Genomic DNA, 19,663 nt, shown 5'->3' with positions numbered 1-19,663 from the left:
TATTCAAATTCATCGCTAAGTGGAGGTCTGTTTGTTGCCTTTCGGCGCGTCAATGGAAAAGTTGAAAAGGTTTGGCGGAAAGTGAGCGAGTCTTTCAAAACCAGGAGGAAAAAATCACTGCGATTTGAGGCATCGATAACCATATCCTTTTTTAGACCTGATACGAGTCACTTAGCGCCATGGAGCTGAAGAGGCGATCCTACGCTTGATTTATAGACCATCTTGCAGCGTCAGGGCGGCGTTGTGCGATGAACTCCTGGCATAATTTTATGTAATTTTTTAACCTATTTCAACCTAATTTTATGTAATTTTTAAACCTATTTCAACCTAATTTTATGGAATTTTTAAACCTATTTCAACATAATTTTATGTAATTTTTAAACCTATTTCCTGCTTTCAAACAATTTTCATAATAATTTTATTACAATGGTTTTTTACTTACTTTTTATTTTCAATATGTTAATTTCAATTTTAATTTCATTTAAATTTCAATATATTAATTTCAGTTATAATTCCATTTTATTTTCAATATATTATATAGGAATATATAACCTTGTTACTTAGGTATCGTATGTAGATTTATTAATACATTCATACGAATACATTTTCCTGTTTTCGCCATAGGAAACATTTTCAAATTCTGCAAAAGCGTCTCAAGTTTACTTTTCACCTGTAACTCCAGCATGGCATAAAATCTACACGCCAATTTCTGCAAATAACTCAAATTAAGGATCATTTGGATAACATTTCAAAAGGAAAAGGCCTCAAATTTCTAACCCTAATTTTGGCAAGAAACTCGGTTGTCCAGTCATTGCATTCATTCCTTAGTATCTCAGTTACCCATTCACTGCATTTACCCAGTCACTGCATTCATTCCTTAGTATCTCAGTTTCCCAGTCACTGCATTTACCCATTCACTGCATTCGATCCTTAGTATCTCAGTTACCCAGTCATTCACTGCATTCATTCCTTAGTAGCTCAGTTACCCATTCACTGCATTCATCCCTTAGTATCTCAGTTACCCATTCACTGCATTCATTCCTTAGTATCTCAGTTACCCAGCCACTGCATTCATCCCTTATTATCTCAGTTACCCATTCACTGCATTCATCCCTTAGTCTCTCAGTTACCCAGTCACTGCATTCACTCCTTAGTATCTCAGTTACCCAGTCACTGCATTCACTCCTTAGTATCTCAGTTACCCAGTCACTGCATTCTCTTATACACATCTAGATGTGTATAAGAGACAGCATCCCTTAGTATCTCAGTTACCCAGTCACTGCATTCACTCCTTAGTATCTCAGTTACCCAGTCACTGCATTCACTCCTTAGTATCTCAGTTACCCAGTCACTGCATTCATTCCTTAGTATCTCAGTTACCTATTCATTTACTGCATTCATTCCTTAGTATCTCAGTTACCCATTCACTTCATTCATCCCTTAGTATCTCAGTTACCCATTCACTGCACTCATTTCTCAGTATCTCAGTTACCCATTCACTGCTCTCATTTCTCAGTATCTCAGTTACCCAGTCACTGCATTCATTCCTTAGTATCTCAGTTACTCAGTCACTGCATTCACTCCTTAGTATCTCAGTTACCATTCACTGCATTCATCCCTTAGAGTATCTCAGTTACCCATTCACTGCATTCACTCCTTAGTATCTCAGTTACCCATTCACTGCACTCATTTCTCAGTATCTCAGTTACCATTCACTGCATTCATCCCTTAGTATCTCAGTTACCCATTCACTGCATTCATCCCTTAGTATCTCAGTTACCCATTCACTGCATTCATTCCTTAGTATCTCAGTTACCCATTCACTGCATTCATTCCTTAGTATCTCAGTTACCCATTCACTGCATTCATTCCGTATCGCTGGTCCTTAAAATTGCCCCTTTTGTGCATGCCATTGTGTGAGGCGCTCGAGACTTTAATATTTATGACTGTTTTAAATTTATTGCCTTAAGGATTACGTCAGGTCGTTCGTTTTTAAGGCCACCGCAGTCTGGACACTGAAAAAAAGACAATAAGGTACACTTAGCGACGTTATTTATGGCTTTATCAAAAGATTTATTGCGAGGATTATAGATTTCAAGATGGGATTTTTTTTTAGATTTAGATAATCTAAAAAATTATGGAGTAGAGATCAATCATATGATACATTTCTGAGCATGAAATAGTTCATTTTTGATGCGTGACATTGATATTAGTTACTTGTTGTTATTTCTTTTGTGTCAACTAAATAGATAGTTTTAAAATACTTATCACATTTTCTTGGATAATTTTGCTATCTATAAGCACTTAACTAGTTGTGCAGCTCTTCATATAAATCGTCAATGCCTATATCTCGCCTAGGCCTGTCTCGGCTATGCCTTTCTCGCCTATGCCTATTTCGCCTATGCCTATTTCGCCTATGCCTATCTCGCCAATGCCTATCTCGCCAATGCCTATCTCGCCTATGCCTATATCTCGCCTATGCCTATCTCGCCTATGCCTATCTCGCCTAAGCCTATATCTCGCCTATGCCTATCTCGCCTATGCCTATCTCGCCTATGCCTATCTCGCCTATGCCAATCTCGCCTATGCCTATCTCATCTATGCCTATCTCATCTATGCCTATCTCATCTATGCCTATATCGCCTATGCCTATCTCATCTATGCCTATCTCATCTATGTGCAACGGCCAATTGAAGGCAGTCCCACCAAAACTTCATCCATTGAACTAAATCAGGTTTTCCCATAAACATGACCTTGTCGTGAAGGGAAGCGATCCAGAGAACGGTAATTACGCTACCGGAAATAGGAAGAGCTCATAACACGTATAAATATTGTCTGGCGATTTCACGTCGTGAAAGGATATCAAGTTACATTTATTTTAGGCGCTTCTATCCTGGAGGATTATTTCGGAACATGTTTAGTCGAAATTTACAAGCAAGGTATTTTTTCGATATTTCTATTTTCATTTGTAGGAAAATTTAACTGAAGGTTTCATATAGGCTATCTCTAAAAATGACATTGAATCCATTTTTGCACCGAACGGTAAAGTTAATTGACATGAACTAAATATGTTTCAATTAATATTTTTGACATCAAATATGCCAGTACAGTTACAACATATGTACATATAATTTATTGGTTCCATAAATTTTCTTTAAATAAACTATACCCGATAATTATTTTTGTAATATATACACTTAAATTATATTATGTGCTCTCGAATTATTAATGTAAATACAAATTATACTCTTCGTTGACGCACTCACGTTCGTTGGGTACAAAATTTTCAGCTTTTTCTTTTAAAAAAATTTCCATGGCAAGAAAATGAAATAATTTCGCCCGTGTGAATTAAATAACCTGCCTTAACTCGGTTAATAAACACGAGAAATAAACACGGGTAATAATATCGACCGTTTATATATAATTAGTTACGTTTATTATAAGGTATTCACAGGTATTAATTCAGCCCGTCTGAATTAAATTGACTTGACCGGATTAACTGCCGACTGTTGCTCGGGATAAACAACCCATGAATCTTTAAGTCGAATTCTTAAATTCGAAATTAGGATTTTCGTCAAATTTCCCATTAGAATTTTGGATTAAGGACTAGGATATTAGAGGATATTATTGCTATAAGCATTAAATACTATACCAATATTTTCTTACCTCCAAGTTTTAATTAAACTTCTTGCGCCAGCAATAAAAGTTTAGCTTTCTGCGTTGCGTGTACAGTCTCCACGAGATTTTTTTCGAGCGTTATCAACCTACAGATTTAACTTCTGCACTTCTTTTTCTATAAAAAAGTTATCATCGGAATATGACGACTAATAGTACGAAAACTTAGTTAAAGTTTGCGTAATATTGGCTCGTGAAGCTCCACTAAAAGAAATAAGAGAGGCTTAGCCCAAAATCGATGCAGTTTTGGTTGTGTGTTGGTCATCCTGAATCATTGTCGCCCAACAAAAATACGTTTTTTACCGCTCTCTGCTCATGCGTGGGTAAAAAAATACAGCAATGTTTGGACGATATAACCCAATTATTTTTCCGAGGGTTTGAACTGAACCAATTACCTGGGTTAAAAAAATTAACTAGGACATGACCTGCAAATGGTTCTTAAAATTAAACCGAAAAGTACAACTGATTTGAAGCTGGTAGGCATGTCAGAATCCCTGCATTATTATCAATTGTTTCTCCTCATCGTCATATCTGTAATTATGTTGATTCAGGAAAAGCTTTAAAATTTTTAAAAATCCTTTTCACCAGCATCACTTCTAGTCTAATAGTCATATTTTGTTCATACTTCATTTTCATTGGTATAGTTAGCGAATAGTATAAATTTATTTTATGGCAACAATTATTCCATTTTCATATAGACTTCTCAGTTCCGCAATTTAGGTTTTGAAAACTTTTAGGATTTTATTCATTCATGTTTTAGACTTTTGCTGGATTGGATTGTACGGCACAACGCAATTGTGCATAACCAGTGTTTGAAGTAAATGTGTAATAACTTTGTCTTTTAAATAAGTTCCAACCTTCAAAAGTGTGCTTGAGTCCCCCAGCAGAAAATGCTTCACTGCTTGGACGATTTAACCCAATTATTTCACCGAGTGTTTGAACCAATTACTAAAAATTAACTCGGTCATGACCTGCAATTGGCTCTTAAAATTGAACCGAAAAGTATAACTGATTTGAGGCTGGAAGGCATTTCGGAATCCCAGCATTATATTATCAATTTTTTCTCGTCATCGTCATATCTATAATTATGTTGATTCAGAAAAGCTTTTAAATTGTTAATATCTCTCCCACCAGCATCATTTCCAGTCAAATGGTCATATTATGTTCATACTTCATCTTCATGGTATTATCTAATCGTGTTTTTGCTTTATTTACAGCCCCGCGTGTCGAGTCCCTGCCTTTGTGCCCCCGGTGCAGGCCTAAGTCAAGATGGAGAGGCCGCCCCTGACATCGCCTAATGAATATTGCAACGCCGGCCTCAGGCTTTAACTGCCCAGTCTAGGCCTAATAAAAAAAGCTCTTCTTGTACGGCTTAAGATGAATGATATCAGCTCGAACTTGGCACCAGCGCGATGATTGTGCTTGTTAGCTTGGAAGCGATTGAATGTTGATGGTTGATTGATGAACGATTGAGCGTTGATGGTTGAGGTTGATACTGTATTGAAGTCTGGAAAAATTCGAGTTAGTATTGTTTGCGTGCGTGAAAAACTTTAATTCGGTCGAGTTTTTAACCACTAATACTATCATTTCAAAAATTTTATTTCCCATTTCTCTTCTAAAAAATTAATTCTTAAGTGTTCGTTTCTTGACTTTGTCGACTGATCAAAAGATCAAAGGATACACTCCAAAGAATCATTTTTGGAGTATGTTGTTACTAAACTGACACAACTTTAAAGTTGGTGAAAAAAAACTGAATCGCAAGGAACATAAAAATTAGACTGTAAATATTACTCGGACATAGGAAGATGTTTCTATCTTCACAAAATGCACCAAACTGTCACGACTGAGAGAGAAAACGTGAACTTTTGAAAGTAACTAAATAGTGAAATAGTTGAAAGTGGTTGAAATTTTTTAAACCAACATAAGCAGCTGTGATCCAGGAGGCCACGACATCTAAAAAGACATTCACACATATTATTGTTATACAAAGACTTTCATAAGCAGTTTTTTTTTAATTATCTACCGGTAATAATGGCAGTGATGTGGCAAAACTTATTAAGTGGCAGGCGTCTGATGATGTTGCTTGGGCTGATGATTATATTCACCTCGTGTGATGTTGCGGTCTCTGAACCTCTTCAACATCACCGGTTTCAAGAAAACAGTGGAAATTACAATGGAAATTACAACCGGATATCCGAGCCGTACGCCCGCGGGTTGCTGGAAAGAAGCGCGGCCAAAGGAAGCTCAGAGTTACAAGACAGTGCGGCGCTGCCACCCAAACCTGACGATGACGTCACCAAACATGTCAACGACACGTCTAAAGATGGCGCTCCTGCCACCGGAACTCAAGGTGAGTAAAACAAGTGAATTATTGATTAAAATTATAAGTTGATTATTTGTTCACCATAAGCCACATCACATCATGATTTTGTTTCTAGATTTTAATACAGTGCCATGGCGACCCACGACAAAATTGTATATCCGATCAGTTTTTTTTTTGCAAATTATCTTCTGAATGCACATTTACTGCTGGCCAAATAATAATTTTTTATCTATATTATGCTTTGATAGTATTTTTAATCGAGATCAAATGAAAATTTTATATCCAGAGCATCTTTTGATCCTATTTTCGCTCATGACCAAATAATAATTTGATATACAAATTATCTTCTTATTGTACTTTCACTCTAGAGTAAATAACAATTTCCTGTCTAAATTATATTTTCATCGCATTTGTAATCATGGCCAGATAATAATTTGATAAACAAATTATCTTTTGATTGCAAATTTACAATTAACTCAAAACAATTTTTTTCACGATTTGTTCGAATATTTGCCGCGTAGGCATCTCGTTAATATTTGGAAAAACCTAATTTGATGATTAATGTGACCCCCATTACTTGAACAGGACAATGTTTGTAAGCCGTTGGCTTAGGCGAATTTTCGATACTCAAGTTTCTAAGAATTTTATTGAAAAGGTGGAAAGCATAGTTAATGCACGTATGATATAAGAAATATATTAGCTATCTATAAGTTTACATATATGAACAAAATTAAATCCAAGTAATCCAAATATATATATATCTAAATCAATAATGAAAGACTAATAAATTACAGCACTAAACTAACCGAAGTATTTCGCCACTAAAGGAAATTTGAAATACGAATGACCAATTAATCTCCAGGTAAACTTCGGTCGGATGACTGTAGGTCTTAATGGAAAGATTACATGAAGCGTACATGTGAAAAATTGCGATTACAATGCTTGAACAATTGAGTATACTTATTTGTTCATATTAATTTCTCGTATATTTGGTTTACCATCGCATGTATTTATGAGTTCTTTAGCTGGTCGTATGGTAGTGACTTGTTCTGATCCCTTCGGATGAATCGCGTAGGATTATTCTGGCGCTTGTCTCGTTTTTCTACGTAGCCACCATAACTAGACATTTCGATAATGTATTCGATATTATTTACGATCATTAATTGAAAAATTTTATTGATATTCAAGTATTACAGTTTTTGAACCATATAAATAATAAAAAAATTTAAGGAAACTTGTCACTCCCTTAGATGAAGAAGCAATTTTCAAACATTAAGTAATTAACCTTTAAATCAAATTGTGGGCCAAACGAGGCCATTCATTACGAAATATCCGTAACAAATTGCGCCAAAAAACAATCATCGGAAAAACGGATAAACCTAAATTACTTTCAAAAGCCCGGTAAGAGGAGCTAAGCCTGCACTATGCACGTAAAACCTGGCCTAAAATGTAAAAAAACTTTCGGCTATAACCATCCTTCTTTTTTACCTACGTGCTTGCAAATAGTGCGGAAAAGAAGAGTGAAATTTATTGAAATTTTTACAACAAATTGTATTATAGCGGAGAAAAAAATTGTGTTACGGCGTTAGCCCTAAAGCAAAATTTATTATTTATTTAGAATTTCTCCTTACTTATAAATATCATGTAAATAACAGGCTTAAAAATTTTGGATTACCGAAGAAAATTATAGCAGGCCAAGGCCTATAAGGCCCGGGCTTGGGCCATCAATTTGTAGAGTTAGCCCCAAAATACGGCCACATTGATTTGCTTACTTAATCCGCGCTCACGGCGTGGGCGTGAGCAGAATTTAAATAGCGCCATTGCCCTGAACTCAGCACCATGTTTCACGGGACTTTGCAATAGCCTTTGTAAACACGCCGTAAATACAAACAAACTTGCGGTGTGTAAAACCGTATACTCGGGACACACCATAAACACAAACTTGCGGTGTGTCTAACCGTATACTCGGGACACACCATAAACACAATATAACGTGTGATATGTCCAAATTAAAGGCCCTTCTTATGGTGAGGAATTTATTACATCATTTTTAGTGATTTAAATCGCAACATGCGAGACAATTTTTAAATAATGTATATTTTTCTTGACGCTTTGCCGTAAAAATAAATCATAAGAGAAATAGTTGAAAGGAACTAATTTCGTACGGTGAAGAGAACTCCCACTGAATGTTTACTGTGCAGCCAATGCGAAAATTGAATTTTTTTAATAAATATCGTAACAACATTTAACTAAGTAGCTAACAGCAAACAAATTTACAGCAACTTTCACTTTTAAAAAATGTGAAATAATTGGTACAAATAGTGATGCACTTTTACCCCCTGTATGGGTCATCCTTACCAGTTTGGCCCAGCACATGTGCGTATCAGTGCTACGTATCACGGCACATGATGCGGGCAAGAAAGTGTGTCGTAATTTAGACATTCCCGCTGCACCAAGTATATAAATCTTTTCCAGCCTGCGGTGAGTTTGTATCAATTGCGAAGTATCAAATATTGGACGCTGGATCACAAAAAATACCTGAACGATGATCCGACGTCCGGAGGCGAGACCAGCAAAGCTCCGCAATTTACTTTCTCCGTCGGCGAGAAATTGATTTCTTGGGCAGCCGCGCCGTTGATCTCACTTTTGTGGCGAGCAGTTGGTCTTAGGAAGGACGGCAGTTGGACTTTGGGTGGTCGACAGTTGGCCTTAAGTAGTCTGCAGTCAACCCGCAGTTGGTCAGCTATTAGAGAGCAGTTAGTCTTTGGGTGTTCAGCAGCAATCCTTCAGGTGGTCAGCTGTTGGTTAGCAGTTGATCATTAGGTGGTAAGCAGTTACCCTTCAGGTGGTAAGCAGTTACCCTTCAGGAGGCCAGCAGTTAGTTTGCCGTTGGTCAGCATTTAGTCTTCAGGTTGTCAGCAGTTGGCCTTCTGATGGTCAGCAGTATAGGGCATCAGTTAGCAGTTGTTCAGCAGTTGATCCGGCTTCAGTGCCACGGTAATATCTTCCTCAGCGAGTGACACAGCGAACGTCGCGTGTCAACTGAGATACGGAGGCTCGTTTCTCAAGACCGCTTTGTAGCTCCAGCGTCGTAAGAAATTGCCTCCAGGTTTCAATCAATTTTCCGTGCGCTTTTTACCCCGGCGTCTTTATAATATATTGCAGTCCCAGGCAACAATTCTGTTGCTGGGAACAATCCGGCGAGCTGGTAACAATCCGGCCCAGCTGGTTAGTATTGGACTATAATCCTGTTAGGTTCGAGCTTAATCGAATCGCCCGATCCTTTGCTTATTGGATTTTTTCCCGCCACTCTCGGTGGCAGCAATATTAGACAGCGCTGCGGAAATGCTGAGCGCGGAGACTGTGCTGTGGAAATGCTGAGCGAGGAGACTGCGCTGCGGAAATGCTGAGCGAGGAGACTGCGCTGTGGAAATTCTGAGCAAAGAGACTGTGCTGCGGAATGCTGAGCGAGGAGACTAAGCTGCGGAAATGCTGAGCGAGGAGACTGCGCTGCGGAAATGCTGATCGAGGAGACTAAGCTGCGGAAATGCTGAGCGAGGAGACTAAGCTGCGGAAATGCTGAGCGAGGAAACTGTCTTGCGGAAATGCTGAGCGACGAGACTAAGCTGTGAAAATGCTGAGCGAAGAAAGTTCGCTGCGGAAATGCTGAAGGAATAAGACGGCGCTGAGCAAGCCTTTCTTCATCAAAAGGACGAGGGAAAAAAGACTGGTAATCGTGAGATTCTGTTTGCGTTTCAAAATTCCTTTGGCAAAATGATCGTCGGAGTTTCGGTGCAAGATCTTGAGACTTGGGACTTTCTTTATTGTTTGAGTGAGGTTTTGGGGAATTTAAAGGTTGATTTTTGCTTGAAAAATACCATGAAGAGTTCCGCGTTTCTGTTTCGCGTTCTGGTTTGTTGCGAAGTTTTACGTTGAAAGAATCTTGAATTGTAGTCTTGCTTCAATACAGAGAAAAGATGTAATCAAGTAAACACGAGAGTCCTGGAAATTATTTTCAAAATAACGCTTACTTGCAAACATTTTAAAAATTGAGTTTCATCTTCTATAGTAATGGAAATTATAAGTCCAGTGATAAAACAATTGGATGATTTAAACTAAAATATCGCGGATCACAAAAATAGAGCCTCTGTTTCTATTTTTCATACGAGACGTTATTTAGAAAACGATTAGTTCGTTTCATGTAATAAATTGAATAATATTCGCTTCACTTGATAAGTATTCACGGAGCTCACTCTCCTATTGATAAATATGCTATCTGATCCACACTTCTCCGATGACATTGATTATTTTCCGCGAACCTAAATAAATATCAGACTCTGTCTACACTTGAAAGAAAAATGTCGCGTTCACTCACCTCTTCAGTGTTCACTCGTGAATTGAGAGAACAATTTTGTTTTCGTTCTTTCACTCTCCACTGCGAGTGAGAAATATATGGTGAAGAATTGATAGCGAGGAATTGATGGTGAGAAATTCATTGTGAGAAATTGAAGGCGAGGAACTGATAGGGAAGAATTAATAGTGAAGTATTGATAATGAGAATTGACGATGAGGAATTACTGGCGAGGAATTGGTAGTGAGGAATTGATTGCGAGGATTTGATTGCGAGGAATTGATAGTGAGGAATGTATGGTGAGAAATTGATAGTGAGGAACTGATAGTGAGGAATTGGTGGTGAAGGAATTGATGGTGAGGAATTGGTAGTGAAGGAATTGGTAGTGAGAAATTGATAGTGAGAAATTGATAGTGATAAATTTATAGTGAAGTATTGGTAGTGAGGAATTGAAAATGAGGAATTGATAGTGAGGAATTGATAGTGAGAAATAGATTGTAACGAATGGTTTATGAGGGATAGAATAAGAGGTATGACTGATGAACAATGGACAGGCCGCGGCTCTGACATTCCTCTAATGATTGTTCGACAAGCCTGACAAACCGAGGGCATTTGAGGGCATCCGAGGGCATCCGAGGGGAATGCGAACAAACAAGACTCCATTAGCCGTGAAGCTCACCCTTAATTAAAATCATGGTTGATTTATCGGCGGCCTTGCTTTAAACGTGGGATGGCCTCCTAAAAAGCTCTCATGAGATTTTTCCCCATTGGGAAAACAGAAGCTCAATAAATCTTGCTAATGAGCTTTCAGTTTCTCTTTCCCTGTAAAACTCAAGTAAATAAAGCCTGGGAATAATGTTGTTTAGTAGACATTTTAAAGTTATTGTTAGTACAGCGTAATTGATGCTGTTCTCCTACAACAATATTATTATTAAAATCTTTTAATGCTTCAGAGACAACAATTCATTATATCAACGAATTTAAACTCGCTTTCGAAATGCGTTTATGAGATCTAATTTAAAATTAGCATGTAATAAATGGTTTGTTTGTTTATATTGTATAAAGTTGAATTTTTAAACACATTATTCTGAATGAAAGTGAAAAAATTACTGGACTATTAGGTTTTGAGAATAGTTGACATACATGATCGAACAGTAAATGATGTTCTTGTATGAGTTATTAGATGGGTTAAAATCGAGCATTAATATTTCAAATTAATTTTCAAGCATGGTAAGAAATTTTTATTTAAAAATTAAGGTTTATTTATTTATAAAAATCTAATCATTTATCAGATTAAATTACAATTTTCATGTGCCACTTAAGGAATATAACAAAAAATCACGCGGAAAATACAAGCTCTTTCGATAAATATAGAAACAAGATTATCAACGATTGCACCAGTATAATAAATGAGATAATTATTATGATATTACACAAAGAATGTTTCAACTAAATCATCACAAGCACGTTAAGAGCAAAATATTACGTAATATTTTCGCTGGCACCTGCGTTTGTAATAAATGTGGTCCATAAACTTCTCCGTTTTTTATGAAACTATCACAACTGCTGTCACAACTGCTGTCTTAACTGCTGTCATAACTGCTGTCATAACTGCTGTCATAACTGCTGTCATAACTGCTGACATAACTGCTGTCATAGCTGCTGTCACAACTGCTGTCATAACTGCTGTCATGGATCGAGTCACCTGATAAGGACTATGACAGGCAAAAGTTATATCGTGAATGTGTGAAAAAATAGTGTAAAAAAATATCTGCCAAATTTTAGCTCGACAGAATGGAACAACATTACTGTTCTTCGATAAATATTTTCGCATTATCTCAAATATTTTAGTATTGCTTAATATTTTTTTTTTATTAAAAATATCCTTAATTTGCATAACTTGATTGTTTCTCTATATCAATAACACAAATATGCTTTTAAAGGTGCTGTTCTATTATTTTTCTATAACACAAGAAAAGATCGGCAACCAAAGTGTAAATTGAAATTTTTCGCTTTTAAAATGAAAAACTATTTGATTTTCCAACGAGCAATAATCTGACTATTCAAAGAAAATCTATTAATTTCTCCATTAAAAAAACTGCATGTTTTTCGAATGAAAAATTATTTTTTCCCTATAAAACTACATCTTTATCCTTAGAAAAACAGTGTGTTTCTAAGGAAGAACTAAATGTTTTTTCGATAACAAAATTTATGTTTTCCAAAGAAAAACACTAGGTTCTTCCAATAATCAACTATTCGATGTTGCAATGAAGAACTATGCATTCTACAATTAAAAAATATACAAGTAACTATAATAATACATTCATTCATTTTTCGTTCATTTTTCGTTCATTTTTCGTTCATTTTTCATTCATTTTTCGTTCATTTCTCGGCAGTGCGGAACGGAATCGTGCAGCGAGTGCCGCCCTCGCGGCCGGCGCCCATGTACGACAAACCAACAACTCATCCAACCTTCGACGTGACGACCAACACCAGGGTGCTGGCTGCCGTGGGCCACACGGCCTACCTGCACTGTCGTGTGCACCACCTCGGCGACAGGGTGGTGAGTGATGGTGGTGGTGGGTGGTGATAGGTAGTGGTAGGATGCTTGCTGCCTTGGAACACACGGTCTACCTGCACTGTCGGGTGCACCACCTCGGAGACAGGGTGGTGAGTGGTGGTGGTGGTGGGTGGTGGTGGTGGGTGATGGTGGTGGTGGTGGGTGACCTTAGGGTGGTTGGTGTCGTTAGGTGGCGGAGGGTGGAGGATCGTTTTGTGATGGGTACACTAGGGTGGTGGATGCCTGCAAGGGCTGCGGGTGGATGACAAAAGGGTGGCGGGTGCATGGTTGGATGACCGTGTAGTGTGGTTTTTTTTCTAGAACGGTGGGTGAGACTTGAGGAGAAGGTGCTGTAAGTTTATGGCCAGGTGTTTAAATAGTAGAGGTTAGAAGGGTGATTGACTGGCAGGGGTTAGAAGGGTGATTAACTTGTCCAAATCTGACGGGTGATGGATGCTCGTGAGCAAATGGCTGCATTCAAAATGATGGATGATGTATGTTGGTTGGCTATTGCAGAAGAGATGGAATATTTGCCATTGCCGAGGGTGGAGTTTCAAGCTTTCGGTATTTTTAGTGTCTCACAGACTGACTACAAATTATTGCCAAATAACAGCAAACGAACTAAAATTATCACTAACAAGTGAGATATTGTTTTCTACCTTAAATTCAAAGATTACTTCACTGACGTGCCAGGTGACGTGGATAAGGAAGCGCGACGTGCACGTGCTAACCGTGGCGCTCTTCACCTACACGAAGGATAGCCGCTTCACCGCTCTTCATTCCGAGGCTTCAAACGACTGGACTTTGCGACTTGCTTCTCCTCAAGTCTCAGACTCGGGGACTTACGAGTGTCAAGTCTCTACCGACCCTAGCATATCCAGAATATTTCAGCTGCAAGTTGTCGGTGAGTTCGAAAAGTTCACACAATGGGTGAGTCACGTAAATAATTTCATCAAAGTTAAGGGAATTCAACAGGAAAAACTTGTCAAAGATTTAGTTGAAGCCGGTCTGTTGAAATCGGTCTCAGTAACTCATCTAAGTTTTGGAAGAGTCAGCATCCGAATGTCTCGTCTAAGTTGTGTGTAGAGTCTTTGGTAAATTGGAGTTTGAAAGTTCTCTATGAGTTCCGAACTTGATTGCTGGTTTGGACTTGAAGGGAAACTTAGTTTACAACTCGAGCTGCTGTTGTTCTAAAGTGTATCTCCTGCTTCTGGAAGACCAAACAATATCCTAGGAACTCGTGGTTCCCATTTCTTGTGCTGGGAAATTTCAAACATGACTGGTTATTGAAATTCTCGAGTAGCTATTGCATATTCATGCTTACCATGAGTTAGGAATAGATGATTTTCTTTTTACTTTCTATAGAAAATAAGTTTCGCTGAAGAAAATATCACAAATGTTGAAAGGTGGCATGAAATAAGTACTGCAAATATGGATTAATATAAGAAATACAGAAATGTAAAATTATTTCTTCAATGGAGAGCCAGGAAAACAAATAAATTACTTAAAATCCGCGCATATCAGGCGATAGGCGTGCTTGAAATCAATTTATTAAGAACTAATCGTTAATATAGTTATTATTTTTATTTTCACGCTATATTGGTGTGGTACGTGAATTTTTTGATCAAATGATTTGCCAAGTAAAAAGCAGACTGGTATGTAAAGCATTATCTGTGGCCAATAGACGGTATCTCTAAGATTCCAATGTCTTCCTTTATAATATCTCACAAAAGTTTCTAGTTCGGCACTCTCAACGCCTAGCTCGACATCTCCTTATAAAAAATATACCGAGCTAGATATATAAATTGGATCTCTCTTCTCCTCATAACTTCAGAAATTAAAACCTACAGGAACGCCTTCGTTACTCTAGAAAAAAAAACACAAAAAAAGTCCCACCCGAGAGCAGTCATTTCTAACATCAGAACCCCAAACTTTTCTTATCCCCGTGTAAACACATGAATAAAATTAACCCAACATGAGCGCATTTTACTACCCCAGAAACCTAAAAATACGGTGACCCTATACCTAACCTGTCAAATTCTTTTTTTAAGCCTCTTAAGCCCAAACTAAGAGCAACAATTTCCTCGCCAATGGAAAAACCTAATTAATTCAAATTATTAAACTGTCCGCTCGCAATTTATGCGCATGGATTATTATGCTTCCCACTTCGAAGGTTCCAACGATCTGGTTGACCCACACAGGGCACGAATGGAATCAAAATTTTTACTATGTTTGTCTAGTTATTTTTTCAAAGTTCCATTCATTTCTCTCCGTGTACAGAGTCACGCGCTCACACCGCAGGCCCGAGCGATTTGGTTGACCCACACAGCACAAGAATAGCATCAAAATTTGCACATTTTCCTCATTATTTATACAAAATCCCATTCATTTTTCTCCATGTACAGAGTCACGCGCTCACACCGCAGGCCCGAGCGATCTGGTTGAGCCACACAGCACAGGAATAGCATCAAAATTTGCACAACATTTTCCTCATTATTCGTACAAAATTCCATTCATTTCTCTCCGTGTACAGAATCACGCGCCCACATCGAAGGCCCGAGCGAGATCCACATGATGAGCGGGAGCAACATCAACCTGACATGCGAGGTCTCGGGCAGCCCGGACCCGCCACAATACATCTACTGGTACGCGGCTAAGACCCTCATCAACTACAGCGACCGAGGAGGCATCAGCGTCGTGACGGACAAGCGGGCCCGCACATCACGACTCGTCGTGGCTCGGGCGACGCTCGCCGACTCCGGCAACTACACGTGCGCTCCCGCCAACGCTGAGTCGTCCAGCGTGTCCGTGTATATATTAAACGGTGGGTCATATGATGTATCGTTGTATTATATAGAGAGTTATATCGTTATATGATGTATCGTTGTATTATATAGAGAGTTATATCGTTATATGATGTATCGTTGTATTATATAGAGAGTTATATCGTTATATGATGTATCGTTGTATTATATAGAGAGTTATATCGTTATATGATGTATCGTTGTATTATATAGAGAGTTATATCGTTATATGATGGTATCATTGTATTTATAGAGAGCTATATCATTGTATCATTAATTAAACGGTGAGTATCATTATATGATGGTATCATTATGTTATATGGAGAGTGATTTAATTAAAGTAATTAAACGGTGACTGTGTTTAAAATTAATAAATGTTGAACTGGTGAACATTGACTGTTTGCGCATATAGCTGTTCGTGTACATTAAACGGTGAGTTATATGGTATCGTTGTATTATATAGGGAGTTATATCGTTATATGATGGTATCACTGTATTATATAGAGAGTTATATTATTGTATCATTGATTAAACGGTGACGGTTTGTTTAAAATTATTAAATGTCGAACTGGTGAACATTGACTGTCGCATATAACGTTGGGTTAAGCTGTTCACCTACCTAATTATTAAGGTTGATTTATCCAATTATTGATTGATACGAGATTGAAGCCGTTTGTTCATTGTTCATAACGATTATCACGAATTAACGTATATCATTAACGATTATCAAACGAAACTAAATAACTCATGTAACAATTTACCCAGTACGTTTATTCAGCAACTGAGAGATGATTCAAGCCTCATGTCACTCATCACCGATGCAGGGAGATACGAAACTAAACTGAGAGAAATAAGTGGGTCTGGATGACCCATTTTGATTAGTCAACCGCGTCCGAAAATCGATGCAGTTTTTCGACCCACTTGCCCCATTTGTGGGTCACACTGACCCTTTAAATTCCAGGCATGACTCACTTGTGGCGTTAAATCGCTTGTGTAGCCACCCGTAGCATGGATACGAGGGGAGCATCTGGGCGTCTGAGCGATTTAACGCCACAAGTGAGTCATACCTGAAATTTAAAGGGACGGAAATAGGTCAGTATGACCCATAAATGGGCAAGTGAGTCAAAAAAGAGCATCGATATTCGAACGCGTTTGACTCATCAAAGTTGATCATCCAGGACCACCCATTTCTCTCCGTGATATATATCACAATTTGGAAAATATGACCAATAATTATTCTGAGTGTCCTCCCCGATGCAGGAGAGCACCCAGCGGCGATGCAGGGAGGGGAGAGCACCGGCGCTCACTGTCTGTCCCGCATCAGCGTCGCCGCCATCGCTGTCGTGGTGCTCTTTAAGCGCAACTCTACATTTAGATAGTCGTGCTCTCTTATTGACTGTCTGCGCATATAGCTGTTCGTGTATGTTAAACGGTGAGTTATATGATGCATCGTTGTATATATAAATAGAGAGTTATATCGTTATATGATGGTATCATTGTATTATATAGAGAGTTATATCACTGTATCATTAATTAAACGGTGACGGTTTGTTTAAAATTATTAAATGTTGAAATGGTGAACATTGACTGTCTGCGCATATATAGCTGTTCATGTATATAAAACGGTGAGTTATATGATGGTGTCATTGTATTATATAGAGAGTTATACCATTATATCATTAAGTAAACGGTGACGGTTTGTTTAAAATTAATAAATGTTGAACTGGTGAACATTGACTGTCTCCGCTTATAACTCTGAGTTAAGCTCTTCGTATACCTAATTATTAAGTTTGATTTATCAAATTATTGATTGACATGAGATTGAGGCAGGTTGTTCGTTACTTATCGATTATCACATGAAACTAAATAAATTATGTAACAATTTACCCAGTACGTTTATTCAGCAACTGAGTGATGTTAACAGTTAACAGTGTTAACAGTTATCAGTTAACAGTTAACAGTTAACACTTAATAGTTAACAGTGTTAACAGTTATCAGTTAACAGTTAACAGTTAACAGTGTTAACAGTTATCAGACAACAGTTAACAGTTAACAGTTAACAGTGTTATGTATTATAAGTACTGTGTATAGCTATGGCCTCAAACAGGCTTGATTTTTTATTTTAGGCTTCAAAAGTGCAAACAAAACAAAAAATCTCGAAATAAATAACTAACAGGTACAGTTAATCAGACCATGTATCAAAAACTTGTTCAATTTTATGCTTCTAAGCAAACATTCAGGATTTCAAATATTTAAAATTAAAATTTTACATGCGTTCTCCAAAAGCATGAAGTGTATCGTTTACACTGGCTAGATGCTGGATTGCATTTCATCTGTCAACAGAGCTGTGGAAGATTCGCTCCCTAAAGAAAAGTATTCTTTATTTAATCAAGCTACCAAATTTATTGAGTATTTGATCAGATAATCTCAATTTAAACATGTGACCAATACTGAGAGGTTAATGGTAAGTCACACATTGTAAACTATAGGGTCCATATATGATGTAAATGTCCTGTCAAATATCTGAATGAATTTGTTATTGCCGTTACTATATCAACGCAAATGTTATTACAGACTCATCTCATGTACTTCATTCTAAATGCAGCCCAGGTTAAGTCTTCATTTCAAAAAATTTCATAAAGTCATTTTATTCGCTTTATAACAAACGAATTCAAAATTCCTCCTGAATCACAGAGTAGCCCAAAAGTCGTCATTCCCTTATAGTCCCGAGCGATATTTTTTACTTTAAATAAAGTATTTTGACCTCTGAATAATGAAGCATGAAATACATCGGTAAAATTCAGGGAACAGTTTGCCGGTTGTTTGAATTTTGCACCCCGACGTTTACCGGCAAGAGGACGAGGTTGTTTTTAAAGTAATTTTTTTCGTTGTTTGGTTCCAGCTTGCTTTGAAATACAAAATATTGAGTTGCAATTTTAATAACAACTCAATAGCAACTAATTATAGTTGTTATTAAAATTATAGTTTTAATAGCAACTAATTATATTTTCTCCTATTCTGTGAGGAATTTTGTAGTTCAAAAATACATATATTTAGTTTTAAAATTTTTCACAAGTAAAATGTTGCAGGAAATTACTAGGTACTACTTTTGCTGATCCAGAAACTTCAATTATATAACCGTGATTTTGAGTTCTTTAGTTTTATTTCTGTCATAGTCGCCTTTTTATAGACAAAAGTGAGGGAAAAAATTCTGTACATATTTTATTTATTAATTTCAACAAAGAAGCGCCGTATTTTACATAGCTAATCCTGCTTAATGTGTTTTCTTTTGAACAATGAAAAAGAAATGCAGACAATAAGCAAACATTGTTTAAATATTATTAGTTTTCAATAATAGCTTCTTATGTAAATACATTTATGTGAGTTTGGGATGCTCTGTGAATGTTGAAAATGTATTATCTTCCTGACAAAATACGATTGTTATTTATGGGGTTATGACATAAATGGGTTAGCATTGAATAAATTATATAGAAATTAATCAAGTTATCCGAAATAAAATAAAATTGATAGCATTCATTTTATTTCGGGGAAATTATATTAAATTAAACTACTATTGCCAAAATCTTAATTCAATTAATAAAATTTTTTACATATTTTACGTACGTAAGATGAAAAAATTATGGGAGCCCGGTCATGCAGAACAAAACATGTCGAAAAATTTTATTCGACATTCGAATTTTTATTCGAATTTTTTATTCAAAAATATTTATTCGAATTTTTATATAAAAATATTAATTCAAATTTTTTATTAAAAAAAACTTTTCCGGGGTTTTATTCAAAATCATATCGAAAGAATTTATTCGTGTTGTATTAATCTGGGACAGAAAAAAAAACATAATTTTCATAATCAATTTTAGAAACTTCTATTGATCAAATGTTAAATGTGATGGAAAAATCTATTGTACATAAATATCCTAATGTAATTCTAT

At 36.9% G+C, this 19,663-nt stretch overlaps 1 protein-coding gene across 1 annotated transcript; it reads left to right on the top strand.

Annotated features, from left to right (window-relative positions):
- The first annotated feature begins 5,276 nt into the window (after window positions 1-5,276).
- On the top strand, window positions 5,277-17,092 carry LOC108682062 (zwei Ig domain protein zig-8). The gene is made up of 5 exons (XM_018171170.2): window positions 5,277-6,025; window positions 12,746-12,912; window positions 13,603-13,813; window positions 15,443-15,733; window positions 16,974-17,092. Exons 1-5 carry the CDS (start codon window positions 5,707-5,709, stop codon window positions 17,090-17,092), a joined length of 1,107 nt encoding a protein of 368 aa, XP_018026659.1. The 5' UTR covers window positions 5,277-5,706.
- The last annotated feature ends 2,571 nt before the right edge of the window (window positions 17,093-19,663 follow it).

Source organism: Hyalella azteca, unplaced genomic scaffold, assembly GCF_000764305.2.
Source record: "Hyalella azteca isolate HAZT.00-mixed unplaced genomic scaffold, Hazt_2.0.2 contig8024, whole genome shotgun sequence".
NCBI classification, from domain to species: domain Eukaryota; kingdom Metazoa; phylum Arthropoda; class Malacostraca; order Amphipoda; family Hyalellidae; genus Hyalella; species Hyalella azteca.
This window is presented reverse-complemented; position numbering and strand designations above follow the sequence as displayed.

Excerpts from the sequence above, each read along its gene's own strand:
- LOC108682062 (XM_018171170.2), top strand. The coding sequence starts at position 5,707 with ATGGCAGTGATGTGGCAAAACTTATTAAGTGGCAGGCGTCTGATGATG. Across the intron at positions 12,913-13,602 it reads ACCACCTCGGCGACAGGGTG|GTGACGTGGATAAGGAAGCG; the intron begins GTGAGTGATGGT and ends CTGACGTGCCAG. Across the intron at positions 15,734-16,973 it reads GTCCGTGTATATATTAAACG|GAGAGCACCCAGCGGCGATG; the intron begins GTGGGTCATATG and ends TCCCCGATGCAG.